At 33.7% G+C, this 27,175-nt stretch overlaps 2 protein-coding genes across 2 annotated transcripts; one reads left to right on the top strand and one right to left on the bottom strand.

Annotated features, from left to right (window-relative positions):
- Positions 1-873: 873 nt before the first annotated feature.
- LOC108486235 (arogenate dehydratase/prephenate dehydratase 1, chloroplastic) lies at positions 874-5,886 on the top strand. The gene is made up of 11 exons (XM_017790171.2): positions 874-1,843; positions 2,965-3,032; positions 3,111-3,203; positions 3,295-3,495; positions 3,676-3,756; positions 3,829-3,924; positions 4,098-4,175; positions 4,258-4,347; positions 4,435-4,502; positions 4,774-4,855; positions 5,359-5,886. Exons 1-11 carry the CDS (start codon positions 1,576-1,578, stop codon positions 5,413-5,415), a joined length of 1,182 nt encoding a protein of 393 aa, XP_017645660.1. The 5' UTR covers positions 874-1,575; the 3' UTR covers positions 5,416-5,886.
- A 2,918-nt stretch (positions 5,887-8,804) lies between these two features.
- LOC108486236 (lactoylglutathione lyase GLX1-like) lies at positions 8,805-11,513 on the bottom strand. Its single transcript, XM_017790174.2, has 9 exons — positions 11,364-11,513; positions 11,039-11,173; positions 10,823-10,947; positions 10,516-10,580; positions 10,215-10,427; positions 9,902-9,949; positions 9,675-9,782; positions 9,421-9,573; positions 8,805-9,096 (listed from the first exon to the last, which is right to left on the bottom strand). The coding sequence occupies exons 2-9, from the start codon at positions 11,152-11,154 to the stop codon at positions 9,055-9,057; spliced, it is 870 nt and encodes a 289-aa protein (XP_017645663.1). The 5' UTR covers positions 11,155-11,173; positions 11,364-11,513; the 3' UTR covers positions 8,805-9,054.
- Positions 11,514-27,175: the final 15,662 nt, after the last annotated feature.

Below are 27,175 nucleotides of genomic sequence, written 5' to 3'. Positions count from 1 at the left end.
ATACTTAAATAATACTAAGATAGTTATAACTTAGCAAGTAAATATTTTTAAAATAGTAGCAAAATTAAGAATAAAATAAGAGTTATATAATATCCAAATAATAACAACAAAATAGTAGAAATATAATAGCAAAATGGTAGCAAAACAACAACAAAATGACAACAAACAGCAACAAAAAAATTTTTTTAGGTAGGTTCGGGCTGGGTCAAGTCCAGGCAAAAAAATCTTACATTAAGCTCAACCCATTTAGAAAACGGGCATTATTTTTTGTCCAAGTCTATTTTTTGGATCTATATTTTTGTCTTTAACTCTCTCACTTTTTCAAGCGAGCTTTCAGTCCTAGGCGAATGACCCGATTTATGATCAAACCTAATTTAAATTAGTTCTTATAGTTAAATAAAAAAGCAAACTGATCATTTTTATTAAAAAACATACATTTTTACTATTAAAAACTGACTTGACTAATGAAATAACTAAATAATTATACATGATATGCCACATATACCTCATGTTGACATATATAAACTAATTTTAATAATAAAATAGATAGATATTTAAAAAAATGAACCAATTTGCTCTAATTTATTTACTTTTGAATAAAAGAATAAAACATAAATTGACTTATAATACAAAACTTTCTTCTTCTTTTTTACCAACAAATATTTTAAATAAAAATTGAAAGTTCCGGTACTATTTGACAATTCACTTAAGAAATACTAAAATTTATTAAAATAAAAAATATGAATTTGAGTACGTTGTAGTAAATAAAATAAAAATGAAAATAGGGAAGAAAAAAATACTAAGGGATAAGATTTCTTTAAAAAAAAATCTAAAATTGAGATATTTTATCTAAATAACTTTAGTAACGCCTGAACTGGATTTTGATAACGCTACAGAAAACATTTGGAAGAATATACTATCTAATATTTATTTTTTTCCCCAATACAATTTAATGTTATGGTTTAAGCCAGCTCAGCCATTTTTGTGAAATTTGGAAGGCTATTTCCAGGTTTCCAAAACCATTCCCTGATTATACCCTTCCTATACTCCTCTATTTAATATCATATATGGAGGGTTTGGTGGTGATATAGTTGTTCCCAGGACCCAGGTTTCACTCATGAAGATTGGATTCTCATTGGATTGCTTGGCTTCACCTTCGTTTTTTTTTCCTTTCCTTCTTTGACGTCAAACACCCTCTAATCTAAGGAAACGTGTAGCCAACTTTCCTTTCCCAACTACCCTTTTCTTTTTCTAGTCTACCCAAGTTCTTTGAATTACCAGTAGCATTTGTTTAATTTTTCAGTTGAAAAGAAGGGGAAAACAAAAAAAAAAAAAGTTTGGGCTTTTCTTTTTTGAGTAGTTTTGTGTTATGGGGTCCATTCATACTTAACCTGCATTCTCCTTTCAAGTTGTCTCTCACTCTGTTTCACCAACAACACCGCACCACCAAACTTGATTCTTTTTTTCACTCATTGAGAGGTTGAAGTTTTGGCCTTTTCTTGTTCTTTTGATAGAAAAATTGTAGGACATTGGCATTGTGTGTTATTTGGTTTTTGAGGTTTCTTGTATTTTTGGATGGCTTTGAAGTGTGTTCCGATCTTTTGTTCTCAAAAGCCTCAGTCTCTTCCTGAGATACCAGCTTTGGGGTATAGCCGAGGTAGGCTTGTGTTGGATTTGAGGCCTATTAGATTGGAATGCTGTGCTTTGGGTGCTTCAGCACAAAGTGCTATTTGTCTTGTTGAAGACGAGAAGCCTGGGGCCAAGACATCTCCCACTGGGAAGATTGATAAAGATGGGAACACAATCTCAAGGGGGTTTCACAAGGACTTGAATCTTCTTCCTAGTAAGCTAACTCGGTTGTAGTACTTTCAACTAATATTGGGTTTTATTTTTAGTTTTTTTTATAATCCTCTTCCTATAATTTTATTGAGTTGTTGTTGTATGAATTTTAGATGTGATGGAAGGTATGGTTTGTTCTATAAATTAGCATTAATGAAATTATAGATGGAAATAATGTTCATTATATTTTTAAGTATTGATGCAAATATTTTGATTTAGGTTGAAAAGAATCCTAAAATATGTTGAAGGGCAATGTAGATGGGTCCATTTGTTGTTCTAGTGTTTATAGCTAAATGAAAGGTTCTACTTTGAATGAGTTTGAATAAAGGACAGTTGGAACATTCATTAGGATAAATGATGTTTCATTTGATATGTAGAATTACATTTATGAGGCCAATTATATTCAATGTCAGTTGTTTGAATGTGCTTCAAGGTTATGTAGCTATGTAAAGATAGAAGATGGCTGCTATTGTCTCCTGCTTGGAACTGTTTTGGACTATTCGGTCCCATGGAACCGTTGGTTTAACAAGAAAGTAAATACAAAATGAGATTCCTAACTTGGCAGTTGAGATTTACTTTTTTGATGGCTTTTGATGCTTATGATCTTTAGTTATGTTAGTTTGAAGCCGGACATAAAAATTTTGTACTGAATCATGCATAGCTTACTTTTACAAACAACGTATTCTGCTAACATGTGTAGATATGAGTAGGAGGAATATTCTTTTTTGGAACTTTTGAGTATCATGCATAATGTCAAGCCAATGGGATGGGATGGTACTCTCACGTGGATGAACTTGAGTTGTTCAAGGTTTGAATGACTCCCAAATGTACTCACTCTGCATGTGTACGGATAAAGGAGTATAACCGTTACGTGATCTAGGACGGGATTAGTTCATACTTGTATACAATGAATATCTTTCCTATTCAGATGTAATTTAATTAGGTTGGACTGTGTACTTGTATGATCTAGTGATTTCATTGATCGTGGACGTGCTCTATAAATTTATGTCCAATTTTCTTGTATTATTCTTTTATAAGGTATTGTGTCTTATCTTTAATAACTTGGACCGTTACAGGGTTTTGGTCAATGCAATTTCTAAGATTGAATATGTAACTGTTTTGTAGAACCGCTGTCCAAAACCGATCTATCTCCATTTCCTGATGATGGTTCAAATGTGCGGGTTGCTTTTCAGGTCTGAAACTTATTCATTCTTTGATGGAATGTCCAACGTGTTTCTTGCTATACTTATGTCAGCTATTACTTATTTTAGGGAATCTCAGGTGCATATGGTGAGGATGCTGCCCTTAAAGCATACCCTAATTGTGAGACGGTGCCATGTGACCAATTTGAAGCAGCATTCAATGTTCGGATGATAAGTACTTTATTGGTATTTTTTTACTGCATGAACCTATGCTGAAATTTTTTCAGTTATATTGTTTTCGTTCTTTTAACAGGCAGTTGAACTTTGGTTGGTGGATAAAGCAGTTCTTCCCATTGAGAATTCTGTCGGTGGTAGCCTACACCGTAATTATGATTTACTCCTCCGGCATAGGCTACACATCGTGAGGGAGGTACTGTTGGTGGTTAACCATTGCCTCTTGGCATTGCCTGGTGTTGAAAAGCAGGAAGTGAAACGTGTTTTAAGCCATCCCCAGGTTAATTATGTTCATATTCCAATATTGTTTTAGTTTTTTGTTTGTTCTGGAAGTTATCTTTCAGGATATACTGGTAAAAAATGTATTAGATCACTTAGGAATTTACTTTATCAAATATGCAAACTTCATGTTGAAGTTGGGGATTCAGATTCTTGAAGTCTTAATGTTGCTCTTTTTCAGGCACTTGCTCAATGTGAGATGGCACTTACCAAAATGGGCATTATTAGAGTCAGTGCTGATGATTCTGCTGGTGCTGCTAAGGTACATTTGAAGACGACCTCATACTAATTTGTCATTTCTTGTTTTATTTTTCATACTAAGATACTTGAACAGATAGTTGCTTCGAGTGGAAGAAGGGATATGGGTGCAATAGCAAGTGCTAGAGCCGCTGCATTATACGGGCTTGACATTCTTGCAGAAAAAGTCCAGGTCAAACCTTCATTTTTGTTGCCTCTCTTTAGTGTCACATAGATTCCTTGAAGAAGACGAATGCTGGCTTCATAACAATGAATTGGTTTCGGTATCATAGGCTTGGAATAGCATTTCCTCTTATTTATTTTATTTTTCTGACAAAGCCAATTTGGTTTGGTATAATGCATCAGGACGAGGATGACAATGTTACCAGGTATTTGGTACTCACAAGAGAACCCATAATTCCTGGAACTGACAGGCTTTATAAGGTATAACTCCTTGAACTTAGCCACTTCTATTTTATTTGATGAATCAGTGTTTCCTTTTTGTTGATAATCTTTCACTTTGCAGACCAGCATAGTTTTTACTCTAGAAGAAGGTCCTGGCATGCTATTTAAGGCTTTGGCTGTGTTCTCCCTAAGGGGTATTAATTTGTCAAAGGTAATTATAACAAAGTGTTCATCTTTGTCTTATATTGTAATGTGAGGAGACTCTGATTGTTATGTTGCCTCTTGGATCAATTTTCAGATAGAGTCTCGACCACAAAAAGGGCGTCCTCTAAGGGTGGTCGACGATTCTAACAAAGGGAGTGCCAAGTAAGTTTTTATATTAATTGATATCTACCATTGTAAACTGGATCTTAGTAAATTAATATACATCTGACGAGCAGTGGGTAATATTCCACTATTTTCCGAGGTGTCGCAGCCTAATAAATATGAATGGTTAAACAAGATCAAAAGAAGATGTTAACAGCACTACTTGAAATAAAAAATCAGGGCATAATAATACATTTGACATGAAGATTATCATAACAAACAAAAAAGTAGTTAAATTAAAACTCTTATTCTGGTTGTTGTGTGGTGCCAGGTACTTCGACTATCTTTTTTACATCGACTTTGAAGCTTCTATGGCAGAAAAACGTGCTCAAAATGCTTTGGAACATTTACAGGTCAGTTGTCTCACACTCTTTTATTACATCTGTAACATGTAATGGTCATATTTTCCTACCAGAAGCACTTGGAATCCATGTTTTTGTACCAAGGTCAATAGTTACATTGCGTGGATCATACATGTTGGAAGTTTCTATTTTCACATCTTTATCTTGTTTGGATCCATCTCTGTTCTCATTTTATAGGAACTTGATGTCAGCTTTAGTAAACTGTTCAAAATGGCATGTGTCGAATAATGCTTGAATGTAATAACATAATTCCACTTTGTAATCAACCACAATGTTTCAAAGATAATTCGCATTTGCTTCTTATTAGCATGTCGAGATCTCATTGGTGTGTCGACTATTTCCACCTTATAATTCCTTGCCATATGGTTAAGAAAAAATGGAAACATAGGTTCTTAATAGACTATGAACGTACACGGTCATTTTTATTGCCCTTCTCATTTCTCGTAATTCACACTCAGATTGTGAATCTGAAGATGAATTGTTTTGTTTGGCAGGAATATGCCAGATTTCTCCGAGTCCTCGGTTGCTATCCGATGGATGAAGTTCTATAGATGGATTACCCCTGCCCTCCAAGGGAGAGTACATTTTGTCAATATATTTATTTTTCTGTCAAACCAGCAAGATGGTGACGGCTCAACCCCCACAGGCAATGTACATACAAGTCCTGCTGAAGATGGATGAAGAGTTTACTGGAACATGTTGAAAGCTTTACTTTATTAGTTCAAAAGCTTCTTCGACATGATCCACTCTCTTTCTTTCCATTCTTTTTAGCCCCATGGTGTTTCTTCATCCTCCTAAAGGATGCTGTGCCATGTGAAATTTCATCCAAAATCACAGTTATACAATTGATACCTATCGAGGTCCTTTTAAATCTTTGCAAATTAAGATTGGATTTCGGGTTTCTTACAAAGTATATTTAGTTGTATTGGTAAATTATACCAACGCTCATTCAATTTTGATGCAACTGGTAAAACAGTCGCTCTGCTTTCAATTCAATGACTCAATTTTTAAAAAAAAATAAATCATCTATTAATGATATTGAAAAGTGACAAATCAGTCATTAATGATATTGAAAAGTGACAAATTAATCATCTATTAACATTTTTTTGTCACAGGTTTAACGGGATAATTGACGTGACCAGTTAACTTGCCACTTGGACAAAGAGTCAAAGGGTTTAGGGAAAAAATAATTGATCATGGGTTGGGCGGTCCGGCCTGGCCCGAAGGCCCGCCCGAAAAATGGGAGGGTTTGGGTAAAAATATAGGCTAGAAAAATGGGCTTGGGTAAAAAAAACGAGGCCTGTTTAGAAAATGGGCCAGGCCTCGGGTAAGAGTTTTTTGGCTCGGGCCCGGTCCGGCCCGGCCCGAATTATATATTAATATATATTTTTTATTTTATTTTAATTATTTTAAATTTTTAATATAACTATTTTTATTATATTATTAATTTGTGTATTGTTTTAAGAATTGTTTTAGTATTATTTTTATTTGTTTTAATATTTGTTTTATGTTTTAAATATATTTGATTTATTATATTTTTAAATTTTTTATTTAATGAAATAAGAAAAATTTAATATGGGTCGGGCTCGGGCTTAATAATTTTATTTCGGCCTGGCTTGGGCAAAATTTTAGGCCCATATTTCGGGCCGGGCCCAGGCCTAGTAGACGGGCCTAAAATTTTGTATGGGCCCGGCCCGACCCGGCCCATGATCACCTCTAAGATTAAGGGGAAAAAAAAGTCGATTGGTATTAACATTTTACTGTTTACGGTTGGACAATTGAAGGATTGAAACTTTTAGGGTAAGGGTAAGATTGAATGATTGAAGGTTGAAGGATTGATATGTGGGTTTTGGGTTTAGAGAGAAAAAGATAACAAAAGATATCAATGGTTAGGGTTCTGGGCCACAATGATTAATAGAAGAAAAGCAGTTGATGTTGTCTGGACTAAATCTGCTATTTCCTCATCGCAATGTAACCCAGAGTATGCTCCATATGAGAAAATGGAATGAACTGACAGGAAGCCCCCCCCCTTTGGAAATGATGCATGGTCTTAACTGTTATCATTTTATTCTGGTCAAAATTGATGTTCAGGTCTTTTGGAAAGTGAACTAATTCAAGTATTTTAGTTGCTAACTTGCAGTGATGATGAATTGAATTTTTATATGATCTGCAGCAGGGCTTATCTTGAAGCTTTCTATTTGGGTAAAATGAACTGGTTTTTCATGTTTATTTGCATATGCAACTGTTTTTGTAAGATGGGAGGGGTCTGTTTTTATTCTATTTGGCATTTTTAATGGTCTTTAGTTGGAATTTATGCTGTTTTTACTGCTTTTTCATGATTATTTTTTAGTTATCTAGGCTCCATAATCTAAAATGTTTTCTTCAGAAATTAGGAGTTTCAAAGAATGTCTGTTTGCTTCGTCTTTTACCTCATTCTTGCGCTGCAAATTTTAGTATACAATGTGGTTCATACCATAAATGACATTGTTGGGACCTGCAAAAGTGGAGATAGATGTAGAGCCTAAGCATTTCTCTTGCGAAAAAACCCTAATTACCATCTCGTGCATTTATCCATTTGTAATTACAAGGGAGAATGTCAACTATTTTCAAAGTACAAAGTGGTTAATGAATTTAAGAATCCAAATGAACTTTTTCAAAGATTCCCACAATGTCCAGGCCAAAATTAGGGCCATTAGAAGCAGAAGATCGAGTAGGATGGTCATGATGTGCAATGAGTGCTGCAACTAGACCAGCATTGCCCGCTATGCTCGGTTCTGTGAACCATGTCTTCTCCCTTTCATCAGAGAAGTCATCAAATTGATCTGGTCCGGCTACCATTGCTCCCAAAAGTATATTAGGATTTCGATCTTGAGAGTGTAGCCATCTTCACCTTCAGCACAATCGAAGATCCCTTTGTCAGTCGTTGTTTCATCGTCAGCTGCTGCAGCAAAGTTTGTGGTGGCATAGTCGAGAAAAGTACGGTTCCCTGTGGCAAAGAACAACCTAGTTCTTGTCCGGACCAACTCATCTTTGTACCCGGATGATCCGTAAAGCTTTCTTGCTTCACCTCCACAAGCATCAATGATGGTGTAAGTTATGGCTGTGAATCTGATCTTCTTTTGCAGTTATCTCATATATCTGCTCTGCTTTTTTAATCGATCTCATATATCTGCTCTGCTTTTTTAATCAATCTTTGTGCATATTCGTTCTCTTATTTAAATGCTATTGAAGCTGCTGATAGTGCTGCAACAATTTCCCCTGCTAAATCAGAAGTTCTCATTACAAACTGAAACAGGCTTCTTGTACCTCATGTCTTCAGGCGTTTGCCAACAATTTATATCGTCAGGGACCAGATTTTTAGTGTCATTACCTGCATTTCCAACCTAAAGGGCCCAACAACCTAGGTCTAAATTGACTTACCTAGGTCTAAATTGACTTGGCTGGATTTCCACCACACCAGAACCTAATTCTTTAAATTGGCTGGGTTTTTAAAATAGCACACCAGAATTATGATCGGCATCTCTATTTTTTCTCTTTTTCTTTTTCTCTTCTCTTTTTTTTTCTTCTTTTCCCCTTCTTCTTTTTCTAATACTTAATTTAAGACTATTTAAACTGATGCTAACCCTCAGGCTGGCTGATTAATGACAGCAAGGAGCCCATTAAATGCCATAACTGAAAATAGTTAAAAGGATTGATTTGTTACTTTTTGAAAATTGAATGACTAAATTGAAAAACAGTCAAAAATTGAATGACTAAATTGAAATCAGAGTGACTGTGTTGTCGGTTGCATCAACATTGATTAACTGTTGGTATAATTTGCCCTATTTTAATTCCATTAGTTTCCTATCGTTTGCACAAGCCTCATTTTATCAGACAATAAATGCAGAGATGCCCCAATGGATCATCCCAACTGTATAATTTACAGATTTGGACTATAACATTATCAAGGCATGACGGTCCAAGTGCATCTTTTTATTGACCACATCTAAAAAACAGGGATGTAAATCGTGAATATCATCAATCATAAGCATAACCTGCTGATAGCTATGCAACATACTAGAATCCACAACTGATACATGCGGGAAATGGTCCAGGTCGCATAACAAATATCATATTTAACAGACATATCTGCTCGCTTACACAACAAGATACTGATTTATTCATATAGTAGCATTACTCTTTTTTAGTGCCTACTTGAGTTCCTTTAGAAAGTCCTCATTGTCAACCAGAACCTGCAGAAACAAAGCATAACCATATTATAAACTTGTCAACATAAAAAAGGCTTCTTATAACACGAATCACTCAAAACATTTTATGCTATGCTCTAATTCACGATCTAGTTTGGTTGAGACATGGATGCGCCTAGTTTGGTTGAGACATGGATGCGCCATGACCATATGTTTTCATAATCTATCACTCAGCCATCGTATCTCTCCTGATTCCTATTTATGATTCTTCCTTGTAATCTATCACTCAGCCATCATAACCTATTATTCTTTATAAATTCTCATGAAAATAGTGCAGACGGAGAAGTTGCAGTAGTACTAAAAGCTTACAGTTTTCCAGCCATCAGGATCTAGGAAAGAGGTAATTTTAGTGTTGATCCCAGGAATTGGCCCCGGTTTACGAGTAACCTTTCCCCCAAGCTCTTGTATAACATGTTCCACAACCTCACCGCTTTTGTATACATCATCAGTGCTAATAGCAACCTGGAATAAGGAAAATAGTCACCCAAAAAGGACAATGGAATCAGTAGTAACAGAGACTTTTATCTGCAAGGATATAGCTAAGTATAGAGTTAAAAACAGACCTGTGCATATGCATTTCCCTTGGTATATTCAGTCACTCCGTAATTGTAAGTCAACTCAAGAACAGTAGTCTCATGTTCTTCTGCATACCCCATCATAGCTATGGAGTACTGTCAAGCACACGCAACAAAAACCAGAGTTAGGCTTCCTCTGCAGCTAGAAGATAAGCTTTACATATCCTTCTAAGCTAATAATATAAATAGAAAAAGCCAAGTAGGACAGAATTTACCTTATATTCAGGCCTATCCACCTTCTTTACTAGCTTCATTCCCAACGCCTGCAAAGAAATAGATGTATAAAAGCAAGGCCATTACCAACTCAAAAGAAAAAAGAAAAAAAAAAAGTTTGAAGCATTAACCACCAGTAATCAATTAGATCCAAAGACTGCTTATGACTAATTGACTATTCTCCAATAAATAAAATTTTCATCTAAGTGATTCATGCACTCAAAGTCTAGGCACAATGAATTTGCGGTCAAATTGAACAATAAGATTAGTTAGAGAAACAAAAGTCAAGAAAAAGGTTATTTTACTTTGCACTACCTTTTCATAGAACTTAACAGAGCGGTCTAAATCCCCAACACGAAGCATTACTTGACAGAGTGGCTCAGGAGTAGAAGCTCTTTGGATGAGCTCAAAAATATAACCATCAGGATCCTTCACGAAAGCAATAACAGAGGATCCACCTTTAACTGGACCAGGCTCTCTTGTAATATTGCCACCCTTTGCACGGATGTCCTCAACCATTTTGTAGACCTAAAATACAAAAATGGATATATATATATATATATATCAGCATTCTCAATGAATCTTTTGTTTGAGTATCCAAATGTTTGAAACTTACATCAGGTGTTGCAATTGCAAAATGCCCAAAACCAGTTCCAATATCATACGATGATACTCCATAATCTGTAGAGAAGAATAAAAGCTTTTAACTCAGAGATCAAAGAAGTTTACACTTTAGATTAACAGTAGCGAAGTATGCCACAATAGATGTAGCAGATATCTATAACATATATTGAATAAAAGGAATCGATATTTTAACTGTTTGACAAAAAGAAAAATTTGCCAGCTCCAAGCATTACAGATATAACAAAAGCCATTTGCAGTTAATATTTCGCTATAAAAATACAAGGAAAACATAAACGTACTGTAAGTTAACTCAACAACGAAATGAGACTCCTCTGGGCCAAACCCAAGAAAGGCATTGGAGTATTTCTCTTCAGGAATATCTCTTTTCCTCAACAATTTCATCCCAAAACACTCAGTGTAGAACCTAGATACAAATTTGTAGCATTAAAACTTAAAAAAGAAAGTGAAAATTTAAGAACATCAATAGTACTAGAAATAAAAAAAGCAAATGTTACTTGATGGTACGATCAAGATCGCCAACACGGTACACGGCGTGAAGGAACCGACGCTTATCTTTCTTCGGCCATTCCAACAACTCAGTGCTGGGAACTGCAGCTAAACCCTCAGCCATCTTTCAACAAATCCGATTGCTGTGTAATCATTCGCAAAGTCAACCAAATGAATAGAAATTACATAATAAAAATATCATTTTCATTTCATTTTTCAATTTTAAAGTAAAGATCAAAGCTAAAACTTATTACAAATATAGATCAAAACCAAAAAAAAAAACTAAACCCTAACCAAAATTAAAGAAACCCTAATTTGGATCGAAGAACTTACCAGCAATTACTAGAGAAAAATAGAGTGAGAGTGGGAGTGAGTGGGAGTGAAGCGCCCTGTATAACGCAGTGTCAACATTGGGACAAATTTATAAACTTTTTAATTTTTATTTCACTAATGTAACAAGACAGTTACAAAGTGGTGATATAACCGACAAACACGTCTCTTAAGTAGTTTCAGCCAACCAATCAGATATGTGCTTTTCTTCTTGTTAAAAACGCCAACTGTTGTTGTAGACAATTTTGGGAGTTAATACGGAAGTCTAAATCACTAACGGATATTAATATGGAAACGTGGCGATATCCAAATCATTACCACCTATTGAATAAAAAAAATTAGTATTCTCAATTTTTTTAGTATTGAGCAGCTTCAGAATTTTTTGCTAATATTTAATTTTTAATGAGTTTTCATAAGAGTGAAAATTAATTATTGGGTTCATTCTAATATATACATTAAAAAATAAAAAATTCATTTTTTAAATCATCAATTACTTTGATAAAATAAAAATAATTGCTTGTTCTTTTAATATAATATCTTATTACAAATTGATGGATTGCAAAATAAACTAAAGAGAGACGAAAGCAAATCACGAAGATTATTATATTAAAAATTAGATTTGATTTTGTCTAGTTTACTTAAAAATTAAAAATTAATCATTATTTATTAAATTAAAAAGTAAATTGATCTTTTAATAATAATTTTAAGTAAATTGATCTTTTTAATAATAATTTTTCTTGTTAAAACTAATGTCAATAATGGTAATAGAATGATCATAAAAATAAGAACATACAGATTTTATGTGGAAACTCTATCGGGAAAAAATCACAGCCAAATGAGAAGAAATTCACTAATTTTAAAAGAGAATGATACAACAAGAGTTTTGACTACGTCTATTTAAAGGTTAAAAAACATATACAACAAGAGTTTCGACTACGTCTATTTAAAGGTTAAAAAATCATATTCTAATCAATGTCAAATAGAAGAAGTGTAGTTCTATACGAATTCTATACGAATTCTACTTTTGCATCATGGTCCATACACAGATCCCCTTATTTTGCTACTACATTTTATTTCTTTAACAAGTGTTGAATTCGAATGATACAAGGTGAGTTTCGACTACATCTATTTAGAGGTTGAAAAAAACCTAATTCTAATCAATGTCAAATATATTATGCTAATAAATGCTAAATATATTATGCTAATAAATACTAGATCTTCTAGAAAGAAAATATATTTTATTTAACTTGACTTGCAAGTAATCTCTTAGAATTTGGGTTGTACAACTCTAACAATCTCCATATTGACATGAATTCTCAACGAACAATTTCTTCACCACAAACTCTCAATGAACAAGTTCTCCACATCTTTCACAAAACCCTTTAAAGGTATTCTTCAACAATGAACACTAACCAAGTCCAAGCAATCTCAAACTTGGTTATAGGAAGTGACTTAGTCATCATATTTGTAGGATTATCATGAGTACTAACTTTGCTCACAACAATATCACCACGAGCAATAATATTACGCAAAAAAGATACCGAACATCAATGTGCTTTATTCTCTCATGAAACATTTGATCTTTCGAAAGGAAGACGTCACTCTAACTATCACAAAGCACTATACTGATCTGAAGGTCTCTACTGAGTTCACCAAAGAGTTCTTTTAACTAAATAGTTTCTTTACAAGCCTCGATAATTGTCGTGTACTCAGCTTCAGTGGTAGACAAAGCAACTGTAGTTTGCAAAGTGGCTTTCCAACTGATTGCGCAACCTCCAATAATAAAGACATACCTGGTGAGAGATATTCTTTTATTAAGATCTCCAGCAAAATCAGAATCAACATACTCAATAACTCCATATCTAGTTCTTCCAAACTATACGCAAACATCAACAGTACCTCGTAAGTATCTAAAAATCCAACGAACTACTTTTCAGTGTTCTTTACCGAGATTCACTATGTATCTACTAATTGCACTAACTGCATATAAAAAATCTAGACGTGAGTAAACCATAACATACATGAAAGATCCCACTACACTAGAATATGGAACACATGCCATGTAATCAATATCATAATCTAATTACGGACACAAAATTGATGAAAGCCTGAAGTGGGCTACTAATAGAGTACTAACAGACTTGGCATTCTACATACTGAACCTGCGAAGAGCTTTCTCAATGTACCATTTCTGACTTAGGTACAATTTACATGCTTGTCTATATTTGAGAATCTCTGTAATGACCCAAAATTCACGGGCACCGGAAAAGTGAGTTATAGGGCCTCCGTCTTAGTGAAATAAGTTCGAAAATAATTATTAAAAATATTTATGAGCCTAGTGGTGTGTCTAATTAGGATTTAATTAGGTGAATTTAGCTTAATTTAGAGTAAGTAATAAAAAGGATTAAATTGAATAAAGGGTAAAAGTTTAATTATAAAACAATAGAATATAAAAAGGATTAAAATGACAATTAAGCCATTGACTGCAATTGAGGCAGCATATTGGTGAAATAAAATCAAAGATTTTTTTAGGTTTTATATATTATAATGATTATTATTATGGTTTTATATTAAATTATTATGATTATTTAATTGATAATATATTATAAATAAATTAAATAGAAGACAACTGTATGGTAATAAAATATACATGTGTAAGAATTGTATTGGTACATTTGTAATTTAAATATGTAATTACTTATAATTTAAGTATAAATATATTTTATAATTATTAATTGTATTAATTAAATCATGAGATTTTTATTTGATAAGCAAATTAGATAATGACATTTGTAATAATATAAATATGTACACTTGTTATATAATTATTAATTTACTTAATATTAAAGTAAAAGATACTTTAATATATGATATTTATATTATATTATGTTAATAAAATAATAAAGCATAAAAGAATTAAAGAAACAAAAGAAACAAAACAAAATAAACAGAAACGAAGCAGAGAACAAAACGAAAACAGGGGAAGAAAAAGGGAAAGAAAATAAAAAGGGAAATTGGGATTTTAAAGCTTCAAGTTTAATTGGTAAGCTTAATTAAGTCATTTTCTCTTAATTTTGATATTTTAGAAGCCTTAAAACAAGTTTTGATGAAATTAAGTTGATAATTCAAGAGTTTATATGTTTCCAAGTAGGGTTTATGTTGGAAAAAAAATTATGGAATTAGGGATTTAATTAAATGAATTCTAAGTTAGAATTGATTAAGGGATTAAATTGTAAACTAGGCTAAAAGTTTTATGTTGTAGGGACTAAATTGAAGAAATTTCGAAATTAGGGAATATGCTGGAAATTTTATAGTTAAATATAGGTTTAGACAAAATTTGAATAGAAAAAGAGAGTGAATTGGATTAAGAAAATAATTAAGTTTAGTTAGGATTAAATTGGGAATAAGGTAGGAATTGTTTAGAAATTTAATTATTTATTATAATTAATGCTGTAAATAATAATGTAAGTTACTATTATTTTCAGTAGCCAACAAAGAACCCAAGCATCAAATCGAAAGGAAAGGAGAAAGTCATCGAGGACTAAAACGGAGAATTACGGTGTGTATTACTATAATTCAATTTTAATTATTATTGATTGCTGAATTTTAATTGTTATGTATGGTAAGTAAGACTTGAGGTAAGTATGTGAAATTGATATGAATATTGAGTGAAAATGAAAGTGATGCAAATTGAATCAAATTGAATTGAATAAGTGAATTATGGAATATGAGATTATTTGAAAAGTGTATTGATTGAAAAATGAATGGTGATTTGAATTGTGAATTGAAAGTGATATAGAATTGAGAAAGTGAATTGAATACCCTATTAACTAGTCGGGCTGAGTCGGATATAGTTGGCATGCCATAGGATTGGAAGTGTTCAGGGATACTTCGACCTCGAGTTGATGAGACACTGGGTGTCACTATATTTCTTCGGATAGATTCGATGAGGTCTCACGTACCAACTTTACTTGACTAGGCCGATGAGACACTGGTGTCAACTATTGCTTCAACTATCGATGAGGCACTGAGTGCCATTTGGTGTGTTTGGTTGGATCCGTGTATCCGCCAAAGTCCGAGTTATGTTAATAGGGTGAAAAAAAAATTTGAAATATGAATTTGAGGTATTAAAATGAGAAAAAGAAATTGAATTATTAATTGGAATTGTGATAGAAATAGAAAAGTATGAACTAAATGTTCATAAGTGATTTAAATTCAAGTTTGTGAAAAGTATATTGATTTATGAATAATTAAATTGAATTGTTATTATGAAATGATGAAAGAAAATAATAATAATAATAATAATAATAATAATAATAATAATAATAATAATAATAATAATAAAGTATAAATTAGTATATAAGAAATTAATTGTTATGTATTTAATATTTATGTTTTATTATTGTTGATATAATTTGAATTATGGTAATACAACCGAGTATATCTATACTCGCTGTACGATTGTTTCCGTCTTGCAGTTAGTAGAAGCCAAGTGTCCCGCTTAGCATCCATAACAATCCCGACTCAACACAAATTTGGTGATGTATATTTCTCTTTTGAGTAAAGGTGGCATGTACATAGGTGTTGTTTAGTCACTTGAATATGTATATTACTTTGGGTAGTGAAGAATGAATTATAAGATTTAGATGGTTAAATGAAATGGTAAGGAAAGTATATGATATTTTGATACATGAACATTAAGTTGTTAAATGAATGAATTTTTAATCAATTTTGAATGATGCTATGATAGTTATTAAGTTAAAATTATGTTAATGATATAAATATTAGTTATATGAATATGAAACATTGGTGTTGGTTATTTTGGTTTGAATTTGCAAGGGTTTTAGGTAAAAATAAGCAGAAATACTACCGAAATTTTTACAAAAATAAATAAATAAATAAATACGAAAAATTTTCTTGAATACTCGAACAAGTCCCGTTCTACTTTTAATACGTGTTTTGAGCTTCGAGAGTCTAATATAGGGACTTAATTATTATATTATACTATGAAAGTTATAATTATTTGTAAGTTGTCTGATATGTCAATGCCTCATAACCTCGTTCCGGCGACGGTTTGGGGTTAAGGGGTGTTACAGTTGTTGGTATCAGAGCTATTAGGTTTAGTCAATTCTCGAGCTAAATTAGGCTCCGAAGTGAGTTTAGAAGTACATGCCACTTTCGAGTCGAAATTGAGTCGGGATTTTTTTGGATGCTGACCTATTTGTTTGTTTCTGTTTTATAGATTAAAGATGTCTGATGAAAGAATTAATGATACTGATGAAGAAATGCATACTGGTGATGAAGAGTCGTATGGATTAGATGAAACAGAGTCGGTAACACCTAGTATAAATCCAGAAAGAAATCAACCACCTAGAGTTGATAGAAGAAATAACAAAGATGATTATGATATATTAAGAATTATTGCCGATGCTTTGCAAAGAGTAGCGAGAACCGCTCCTGCTATGACTTCAGTTCCAACTCAAAGACGGGCCCCGATAAAGGAATTAAGGAAGTATGGTGCCACTGAATTTATGGGTCTTAAAGGAGTTGATCCGTCCGCAGCTGAAAATTGGATGGAGTCGACTAAAAGAATTTTACAGCAACTGGATTGTACCCCCCGGGAGAGTTTGATTTGTGCTGTATCGTTACTGCAAGGGGAGGCTTACTTATGGTGGGAATCAGTTGTTCGGCATTTACCAGAGGATTAGATAACATGGAACCTATTTCAGAAAGAGTTTCAAAAGAAATACATCGGAGAAATGTATATTGAAGATAAAAAGCAAGAGTTCCTAATGCTGCAACAGGGTGACATGTCAGTAATAGACTATGAGAGAGAATTCTCGAGACTCAGCAGATATGCCTCAGAGTTTATCCCAACAAAAGCTGATAGTTGTAAAAGATTTTTACGGGGTTTGCGAGATGAGATTAAGGTACAATTGATATCTCATCGTATTACTGAGATGGTAGATTTGATTGAGCGAGCTAAAATGGTAGAACAAGTGTTGGGACTTAATAAAAAGATTGAAAGTGCTCGACCAGTTGGGAAGCGTGTAGGAACTACCAGTTCGAATCCTCAGCCGAAAAGACCAAAAGAATCTTAGGGTGGTTGGAGATCCGGCTTTAGATCGATGAGGTGGTAGAAGCAGAGGTAAACAGATGACGCTTTACTAGCAGCGGTGAGAGGTCCATCTCAAGTGTAGAAATTCCAGATCTGTGAGCATCATGCGGAAGAAACACGAGGAGAATGTTGGAAAGTAACTAGAGGTTGCTTCAGATGTGGTTCTACAGACCATTTTATCAGAGATTGTCCGAACACCGATAGTGCTGCACCTGTATCGTCACAAAGATCAGTATCTACTGCTAGAGGCAGAGGGTCAGGTAGAGGTAGTTCGGCTTCCACAGGAGGTGCTGGTAGAAGGAGTAGTGATATTGTTACTCAGCAGTCTGAAGCCAAAGTACCAGCCAGAGCTTATGTGGTCAGAAAACGAGAAGAAGGTGATGCTCATGATGTGGTGACAGGTATATTTTTACTGTATTCTGAGCCTATTTATGCTTTGATTGATTTTAGATCTTCGCATTCTTATATTAATTCAAAATTAGTCAAATCGGGAAAACTAAAATCTGAAATGTCTAAAGTGTCTATAGAGGTGTCAAGTCCACTAGGCCAAACAGTGTTAGTGAATCAGATTTGTCTGAGATGCCCGTTAATTATACAGAATAAAACTTTTCCTGTTGACTTGTTGATTATGCCATTTGGGGATTTTGATATAATATTGGGAATGGATTGACTATCCGAATATGGAGCAATTTTGGACTGTTATAAAAAGAAATTTAGTATTCAAACAGATAGTGGGGATCAGATTGAAGTAGACGGTATTTGTACTAGTGGGTAAAGACGTATCATTTCAAGAATAAAGGCTAGTAAATTACTTCAATAGGGTTGTTTAGCATATTTGGCATATGTTATTAACTCGATTCGGTTGGAAGTCAATGTAGTAAGATCCGAACAGCTTGCGAATTTTCGATGTATTTCGTGAGGAATTACCGGTTTACCGTCGATAGAAAGTTGAATTTGCTATAGAGGTTTATCCGGGTACTGCACCGATCTCTATACTTCCGTATCAGATGTCACCTACAAAGTTGAAAGAATTAAAGATACAATTGCAAGATTTGTTAGATCGTGGCTTTATTCGACCGAGTATATCACCGTGGGGAGCTCCGGTATTATTTGTTAAAAAGAAAGATGGCTCTATGCGACTTTGTATTGATTACCGACAGTTGAACAATGTGACAATTAAAAATAAGTACCCGTTGCCTCGCATTGATGATTTATTTGATTAGTTGAGAGGAGCTTCTGTGTTTTCGAAGATTGACTTAAGGTCGGGTTACTATCAGTTGAAGGTAAAAGAAAGTGATGCACCAAAGACAGCTTTCCGTACGAGGTATGGCCATTATGAGTTCTTGGTAATGCCATTTGGGTTAACAAATGCCCCAGCTGCTTTTATGGATCTCATGAATCGTATCTTTCAGCCATATTTAGATCATTTTGTGGTGGTTTTTATTGATGATATATTGGTTTATTCAAAGTCAGAGTCAGAACATGATCGGCATTTGAGGATTGTGCTACAGACTTTACGAGAGAAACAGCTATATGGAAAGCTCAGTAAATGCGAGTTCTGGTTATCAGAAGTGGTATTTCTGGGACATGTAGTATCTGCAGATGGAATTCGAGTTGATCCGAAAAAGATTGAAGCAATTATTCAATGGAATGCACCGAGGAATGTATCTGAGGTACGTAGTTTTCTTGGTTTAGCTGGGTATTACAGAAGATTTGTAAATGGATTTTCGAAGATAGCTTTGCCGATGACCAAGTTGCTGCAGAAGAATGTTCCTTTTATTTAGGATGATCAGTGTCAGAAAAGTTTTGAAACATTGAAGCAAATGTTAACCAAGGCACCGCCTTCGACATTGCGAAATCGGGTAAAGATTTTGTAGTGTATAGTGATGCTTCTTTGAGTGGTTTGGGTTGTGTATTGATGCAGGATGGGAAGGTAATAGCCTATGCATCTTGTCAATTGAAACCACATGAAAGGAATTATCCGACTCATGATCTTGAATTAGCAGCTGTGATTTTTGCATTGAAGATTTGGAGACATTATCTTTATGGTGAAAATGTTACATCTATACTGATCATAAGAGTTTTAAGTATCTTCTTTCTCAGAAAGAATTGAATTTGAGACAAAGGCGTTGGATCGAGCTTCTGAAAGATTATGACTGTGTTATAAACTATCATCCGGAAAGAGCTAATGTTGTAGCTGACGCATTAAGTAGAAAAGCTGTAATTGAATTAAGAGCAATGTTTGCACGACTTAGTATCAGTGATGATGGGAGTCTTTTGGCCGAATTGAGAGTAAAACCGGTAATGTTTGATCAGATTAGATCAGCTCAGTTGGAAGATGGCAAATTATTGAAGAAAAGAGAGATGGTACAGAATGGCACAGCAGAAAATTTTAGTATTGATGATTGTGGATGCTTGAGGTTTTGAAATCGGATTTTTATTCCAAAAACTTTTGAGCTTAAAAAGTTGATTCTTTGGGAAGCTCATGATAGTTCATTTGCTATGCACCCCGGAGGCACGAAAATGTATCGAGATTTAAGAGAATTATACTGGTGGCCAGGGATAAAAAGAGACATAGTAGAATTTGTAAGTAAATGTTTGACTTGTCAACGGGTAAAGGCAGAACATCAGGTTCCTACTGGATTGCTTCAGCCTATTAATATTCTTGAATGGAAATGGGATCGCATCACGACGGATTTTATTACGGGATTACCGTTGTCAGCAAGCAAAAAGAATGCTATTTGGGTGATAGTTGATAGACTTACCAAGTCAGCACATTTTGTAGCAGTCAGGACTGATTGGTCGTTGTAGAAGCTTGCAGACGTGTATATTCGAGAAATTGTTAGATTACATGGCATTCCGATATCAATAATTTCAGATCGAGATCCTCGGTTCACATCGAGATTTTGGAGACAGTTACATGAGTCGTTGGGTACTAGACTTAGTTTCAATACAACTTTTCATCCCCAAATTGACGGACAGTCCGAACGGGTAATTCAGGTACTAGAAGATATGCTTCGAGCTTGTATTATTGATTTTGAAGCAAGTTGGGAGCGATATTTGCCACTAGCTGAGTTTGTCTATAATAATAGTTTCCAATCTAGTATTCAGATGGCTCCGGATGAAGCGTTATATGGTCGAAAATGTAGATCACCAGTATGTTGGACGGAGTTGAATGATAGGAAAGTAATTGGGCCTAATTAATTCAAGAAATGTAAGAAACAATCAAAAGATCAAAGATAGATTAAAGGTAGCTTTTGACAGACAAAAGTCTTATGCCGATTTGAAACGTCGAGATATTGAGTATTTAGTTGGAGATAAAGTATTTCTTAAGGTTTCTCCTTGGAAAAAAGTTTTGAGATTTGATCGGAAAGGTAAATTGACCCCACGTTTTATTGGGCCGTATGAAATAGTGGAAAGAATTGGACCAGTTGCATATCGATTGGCTTTACCTTCTGAATTACAAAGGATTCATGATGTTTTTCATGTTTCAATGCTACGAAAATATAGATCAGATCCTTCTCATATAATTTCTACAGAAGATATTGAAGTTCAACCTAATCTATCATATGAAGAAGAGCCGGTTCAAATTTTAGCACGGGAAGTGAAAGAATTAAGAAATAAAAAGGTTCCTTTAGTGAAAGTCCTATGGAGAAATCATAATGTTGAAAAAGCGACTTGGGAACCAGAGGAAACTATGAGAGTACAATATCCTTATCTCTTCTCAGGTAAATTTCGAGGACGAAATTTATTAAGGGGGGAGAAATGTAATGACCCAAAATTCACGGGCACCGGAAAAGGGAGTTATAGGGCCTCCGTCTTAGTGAAATAAGTTCGAAAATAATTATTAAAAATATTTATGAGCCTAGTGGTGTGTCTAATTAGGATTTAATTAGGTGAATTTAGCTTAATTTAGAGTAAGTAATAAAAATGATTAAATTGAATAAAGGATAAAAGTTTAATTATAAAGCAATAGAAAATAAAAAGGATTAAAATGATAATTAAGCCATTGACTACAAATGAGGCAGAATATTGGTGAAATAAAATCAAAGATTTTTTAGGTTTTATATATTATAATGATTATTATTATGGTTTTATATTAAATTATTATGATTATTTAATTGATAATATATTATAAATAAATTAAATAGAAGACAATTGTATGGTAATAAAATATACATGTGTAAGAATTGGATTGGTACATTTGTAATTTAAATATTTAATTACTTATAATTTAAGTATAAAGATATTTTATAATTATTAATTGTATTAATTAAATCATGAGACTTTTATTTGATAAGCAAATTAGATAATGACATTTGTAATAATATAAATATGTACACTTGTTATATAATTATTAATTTACTTAATATTAAAGTAAAAGATATTTTAATATATGATATTAATATTATATTATGTTAATAAAATAATAAAGCATAAAAGAATTAAAGAAACAAAAGAAACAAAACAAAAGAAACAGAAACGAAGTAGAGAACAAAATGAAAACAGGGGAAGAAAAGGAAAGAAAATAAAAGGAAATTGGGATTTTAAAGCTTCAAGTTTAATTGGTAAGTTTAATTAAGTCCTTTTCTTAATTTTGATATTTTAGAAGCCTTAAAACAAGTTTTGATGAAATTAAGTTGATAATTCAAGAGTTTATATGTTTCTAGGTAGGGTTTATGTTGGAAAAAAAATTATGGAATTAGGGATTTAATTGAATGAATTCTAAGTTAGAATTGATTAAGGGATTAAATTGTAAACTAGGCTATAAGTTTTATGTTGTAGGGACTAAATTGAAGAAATTTCGAAATTAGGGAATATGCTGGAAATTTTATTGTTAAATATAAGTTTAGACAAAATTTGAATAGAAAAGAGAGTGAATTGGATTAAGAAAGTAATTAAGTTTAGTTAGGATTAAATTGGGAATAAGGTAGGAATTGTTTAGAAATTTAATTATTTATTATAATTAATGCTGTAAATAATAATGTAAATTACTATTATTTTCAGTAGCCAACAAAGAACCTGAAGCATCAGATCGAAAGGAAAGGAGAAAGTCATCGAGGACTAAAACGGAGAATTACGGTGTGTATTACTATAATTCGAATTTTAATTATTATTGATTGCTGAATTTTTAATTGTTATGTATGGTAAGTAAGACTTGAGGTAAGTATGTGAAATTGATATGAATATTGAGTGAAAATGAAAGTGATGCAAATTGAATCAAATTGAATTGAATAAGTGAATTATGGAATATGAGATTATTTGAAAAGTGTATTGATTGAAAATGAATGGTGATTTGAATTGTGAATTGAAAGTGATATAGAATTGAGAAAGTGAATTGAATACCCTATTAACTAGTCGGGCTGAGTCGGATATAGTTGGCATGCCATAGGATTGGAAGTGTTCAGGGATACTTCGACCTCGAGTTGATGAGACACTGGGTGTCACTATATTTCTTCGGATAGATTCGATGAGGTATCGCGTACCAACTTTACTTGGCTAGGCCGATGAGACACTGGTGTCAACTATTGCTTCGAACTATCTGATGAGGCACTGAGTGCCATTTGGTGTGTTTGGTTGGATCCGTGTATCCGCCAAAGTCCGAGTTATGTTAATAGGGTGAAAAAAAAATTTGAAATATGAATTTGAGGTATTAAAATGAGAAAAAGAAATTGAATTATTAATTGGAATTGTGATAGAAATAGAAAAGTATGAACTAAATGTTCATAAGTGATTTAAATTCAAGTTTGTGAAAAGTATATTGATTTATGAATAATTAAATTGAATTGTTATTATGAAATGATGAAAGAAAATAATAATAATAATAATAATAATAATAATAATAATAATAATAATAATAATAATAAAGTATAAATTAGTATATAAGAAATTAATTGTTATGTATTTAATATTTATGTTTTATTATTGTTGATATAATTTGAATTATGGTAATACAACCGAGTATATCTATACTCAACATTTATTGTTTCCGTCTGCAGTTAGTAGAAGCCAAGTGTCCCGGCTTAGCATCCATAACAATCCCGACTCCAACACAAATTTGGTGATGTATATTTCTCTTTTGAGTAAAGGTGGCATGTACATAGGTGTTGTTTAGTCACTTGAATATGTATATTACTTTGGGTAGTGAAGAATGAATTATAAGATTTAGATGGTTAAATGAAATGGTAAGGAAAGTATATGATATTTTGATACATGAACATTAAGTTGTTAAATGAATGAATTTTTTAATCAATTTTGAATGATGCTATGATAGTTATTAAGTTAAAATTATGTTAATGATATAAATATTAGTTATATGAATATGAAACATTGGTGTTGGTTATTTTGGTTTGAATTTGCAAGGGTTTTAGGTAAAAATAAGCAGAAATACTACCGAAATTTTTACAAAAATAAATAAATAAATAAATACGAAAAATTTTCTTGAATACTCGAACAAGTCCCGTTCTACTTTTAATACGTGTTTTGAGCTTCGAGAGTCTAATATAGGGACTTAATTATTATATTATACTATGAAAGTTATAATTATTTGTAAGTTGTCTGATATGTCAATGCCTCATAACCTCGTTCCTATGACGGTTTGGGGTTAAGGGTGTTACAGTTGTTGGTATCGAGCTATTAGGTTTAGTCAATTCTCGAGCTAAATTAGGCTCCGAAGTGAGTTTAGAAGTACATGCCACTTTCGAGTCGAAATTGAGTCGGGATTTTTTTGGATGCTGACCTATTTGTTTGTTTCTGTTTTATAGATTAAAGATGTCTGATGAAAGAATTAATGATACTGATGAAGAAATGCATACTGGTGATGAAGAGTCGTATGGATTAGATGAAACAGAGTCGGTAACACCTAGTATAAATCCAGAAAGAAATCAACCACCTAGAGTTGATAGAAGAAATAACAAAGATGATTATGATATATTAAGAATTATTGCCGATGCTTTGCAAAGAGTAGCGAGAACCGCTCCTGCTATGACTTCAGTTCCAACTCAAAGACGGGCCCCGATAAAGGAATTAAGGAAGTATGGTGCCACTGAATTTATGGGTCTTAAAGGAGTTGATCCGTCCGCAGCTGAAAATTGGATGGAGTCGACTAAAAGAATTTTACAGCAACTGGATTGTACCCCCCGGGAGAGTTTGATTTGTGCTGTATCGTTACTGCAAGGGGAGGCTTACTTATGGTGGGAATCAGTTGTTCGGCATTTACCAGAGGATTAGATAACATGGAACCTATTTGAAAAGAGTTTCAAAAGAAATACATCGGAGAAATGTATATTGAAGATAAAAAGCAAGAGTTCCTAATGCTGCAACAGGGTGACATGTCAGTAATAGACTATGAGAGAGAATTCTCGAGACTCAGCAGATATGCCTCAGAGTTTATCCCAACAAAAGCTGATAGTTGTAAAAGATTTTTACGGGGTTTGCGAGATGAGATTAAGGTACAATTGATATCTCATCGTATTACTGAGATGGTAGATTTGATTGAGCGAGCTAAAATGGTAGAACAAGTGTTGGGACTTAATAAAAAGATTGAAAGTGCTCGACCAGTTGGGAAGCGTGTAGGAACTACCAGTTCGAATCCTCAGCCGAAAAGACCAAAAGAATCTTAGGGTGGTTGGAGATCCAGTTTTAGATCAGACAGAGGTGGTAGAAGCAGAGGTAAACAGATGACAGTTTCTACTAGCAGTGTGAGAGGTCCATCTCGAAGTGTAGAAATTCCAGACTGTGAGCACTGCGGGAAGAAACACAGAGGAGAATGTTGGAAAGTAACTAGAGGTTGCTTCAGATGTGGTTCTACAGACCATTTTATCAGAGATTGTCCGAACACCGATAGTCTTTGTGTCGTCACAAAGATCGAGATTCATGCTAGAGGCGAGGGTCGTAGAGGTAGTTCGGCTTCCACAGAGGTGCCGGTAGAAGGAGTAGTGATATTGTTACTCAGCAGTCTGAAGCCAAAGTACCAGCCAGAGCTTATGTGGTCAGAAAACGAGAAGAAGGTGATGCTCATGATGTGGTGACAGGTATATTTTTACTGTATTCTGAGCCTATTTATGCTTTGATTGATTTTAGATCTTCGCATTCTTATATTAATTCAAAATTAGTCAAATCGGGAAAACTAAAATCTGAAATGTCTAAAGTGTCTATAGAGGTGTCAAGTCCACTAGGCCAAACAGTGTTAGTGAATCAGATTTGTCTGAGATGCCCGTTAATTATACAGAATAAAACTTTTCCTGTTGACTTGTTGATTATGCCATTTGGGGATTTTGATATAATATTGGGAATGGATTGACTATCCGAATATGGAGCAATTTTGGACTGTTATAAAAAGAAATTTAGTATTCAAACAGATAGTGGGGATCAGATTGAAGTAGACGGTATTTGTACTAGTGGGCCGGCACGTATCATTTCAGTAATAAAGGCTAGTAAATTACTTCAATAGGGTTGTTTAGCATATTTGGCATATGTTATTAACTCAGATTCGGTTGGAAGTCAATGTAGTAAGATCCGAACAGTTTGCGAATTTTCTGATGTATTTCGTGAGGAATTACCGGGTTTACCGTCTGATAGAGAAGTTGAATTTGCTATAGAGGTTTATCCGGGTACTGCACCGATCTCTATACTTCCGTATCAGATGTCACCTACAAAGTTGAAAGAATTAAAGATACAATTGCAAGATTTGTTAGATCGTGGCTTTATTCGACCGAGTATATCACCGTGGGGAGCTCCGGTATTATTTGTTAAAAAGAAAGATGGCTCTATGCGACTTTGTATTGATTACCGACAGTTGAACAATGTGACAATTAAAAATAAGTACCCGTTGCCTCGCATTGATGATTTATTTGATTAGTTGAGAGGAGCTTCTGTGTTTTCGAAGATTGACTTAAGGTCGGGTTACTATCAGTTGAAGGTAAAAGAAAGTGATGCACCAAAGACAGCTTTCCGTACGAGGTATGGCCATTATGAGTTCTTGGTAATGCCATTTGGGTTAACAAATGCCCCAGCTGCTTTTATGGATCTCATGAATCGTATCTTTCAGCCATATTTAGATCATTTTGTGGTGGTTTTTATTGATGATATATTGGTTTATTCAAAGTCAGAGTCAGAACATGATCGGCATTTGAGGATTGTGCTACAGACTTTACGAGAGAAACAGCTATATGGAAAGCTCAGTAAATGCGAGTTCTGGTTATCAGAAGTGGTATTTCTGGGACATGTAGTATCTGCAGATGGAATTCGAGTTGATCCGAAAAAGATTGAAGCAATTATTCAATGGAATGCACCGAGGAATGTATCTGAGGTACGTAGTTTTCTTGGTTTAGCTGGGTATTACAGAAGATTTGTAAATGGATTTTCGAAGATAGCTTTGCCGATGACCAAGTTGCTGCAGAAGAATGTTCCTTTTATTTAGGATGATCAGTGTCAGAAAAGTTTTGAAACATTGAAGCAAATGTTAACCAAGGCACCAGTTCTGACATTGCCAGAATCGGGTAAAGATTTTGTAGTGTATAGTGATGCTTCTTTGAGTGGTTTGGGTTGTGTATTGATGCAGGATGGGAAGGTAATAGCCTATGCATCTTGTCAATTGAAACCACATGAAAGGAATTATCCGACTCATGATCTTGAATTAGCAGCTGTGATTTTTGCATTGAAGATTTGGAGACATTATCTTTATGGTGAAAAATGT

Source organism: Gossypium arboreum, chromosome 6, assembly GCF_025698485.1.
Source record: "Gossypium arboreum isolate Shixiya-1 chromosome 6, ASM2569848v2, whole genome shotgun sequence".
Taxonomy (NCBI): Eukaryota; Viridiplantae; Streptophyta; class Magnoliopsida; order Malvales; family Malvaceae; genus Gossypium; species Gossypium arboreum.
Note: the sequence above shows the minus strand (reverse complement) of the source record. Positions and strands in the feature narration are given on the sequence as shown.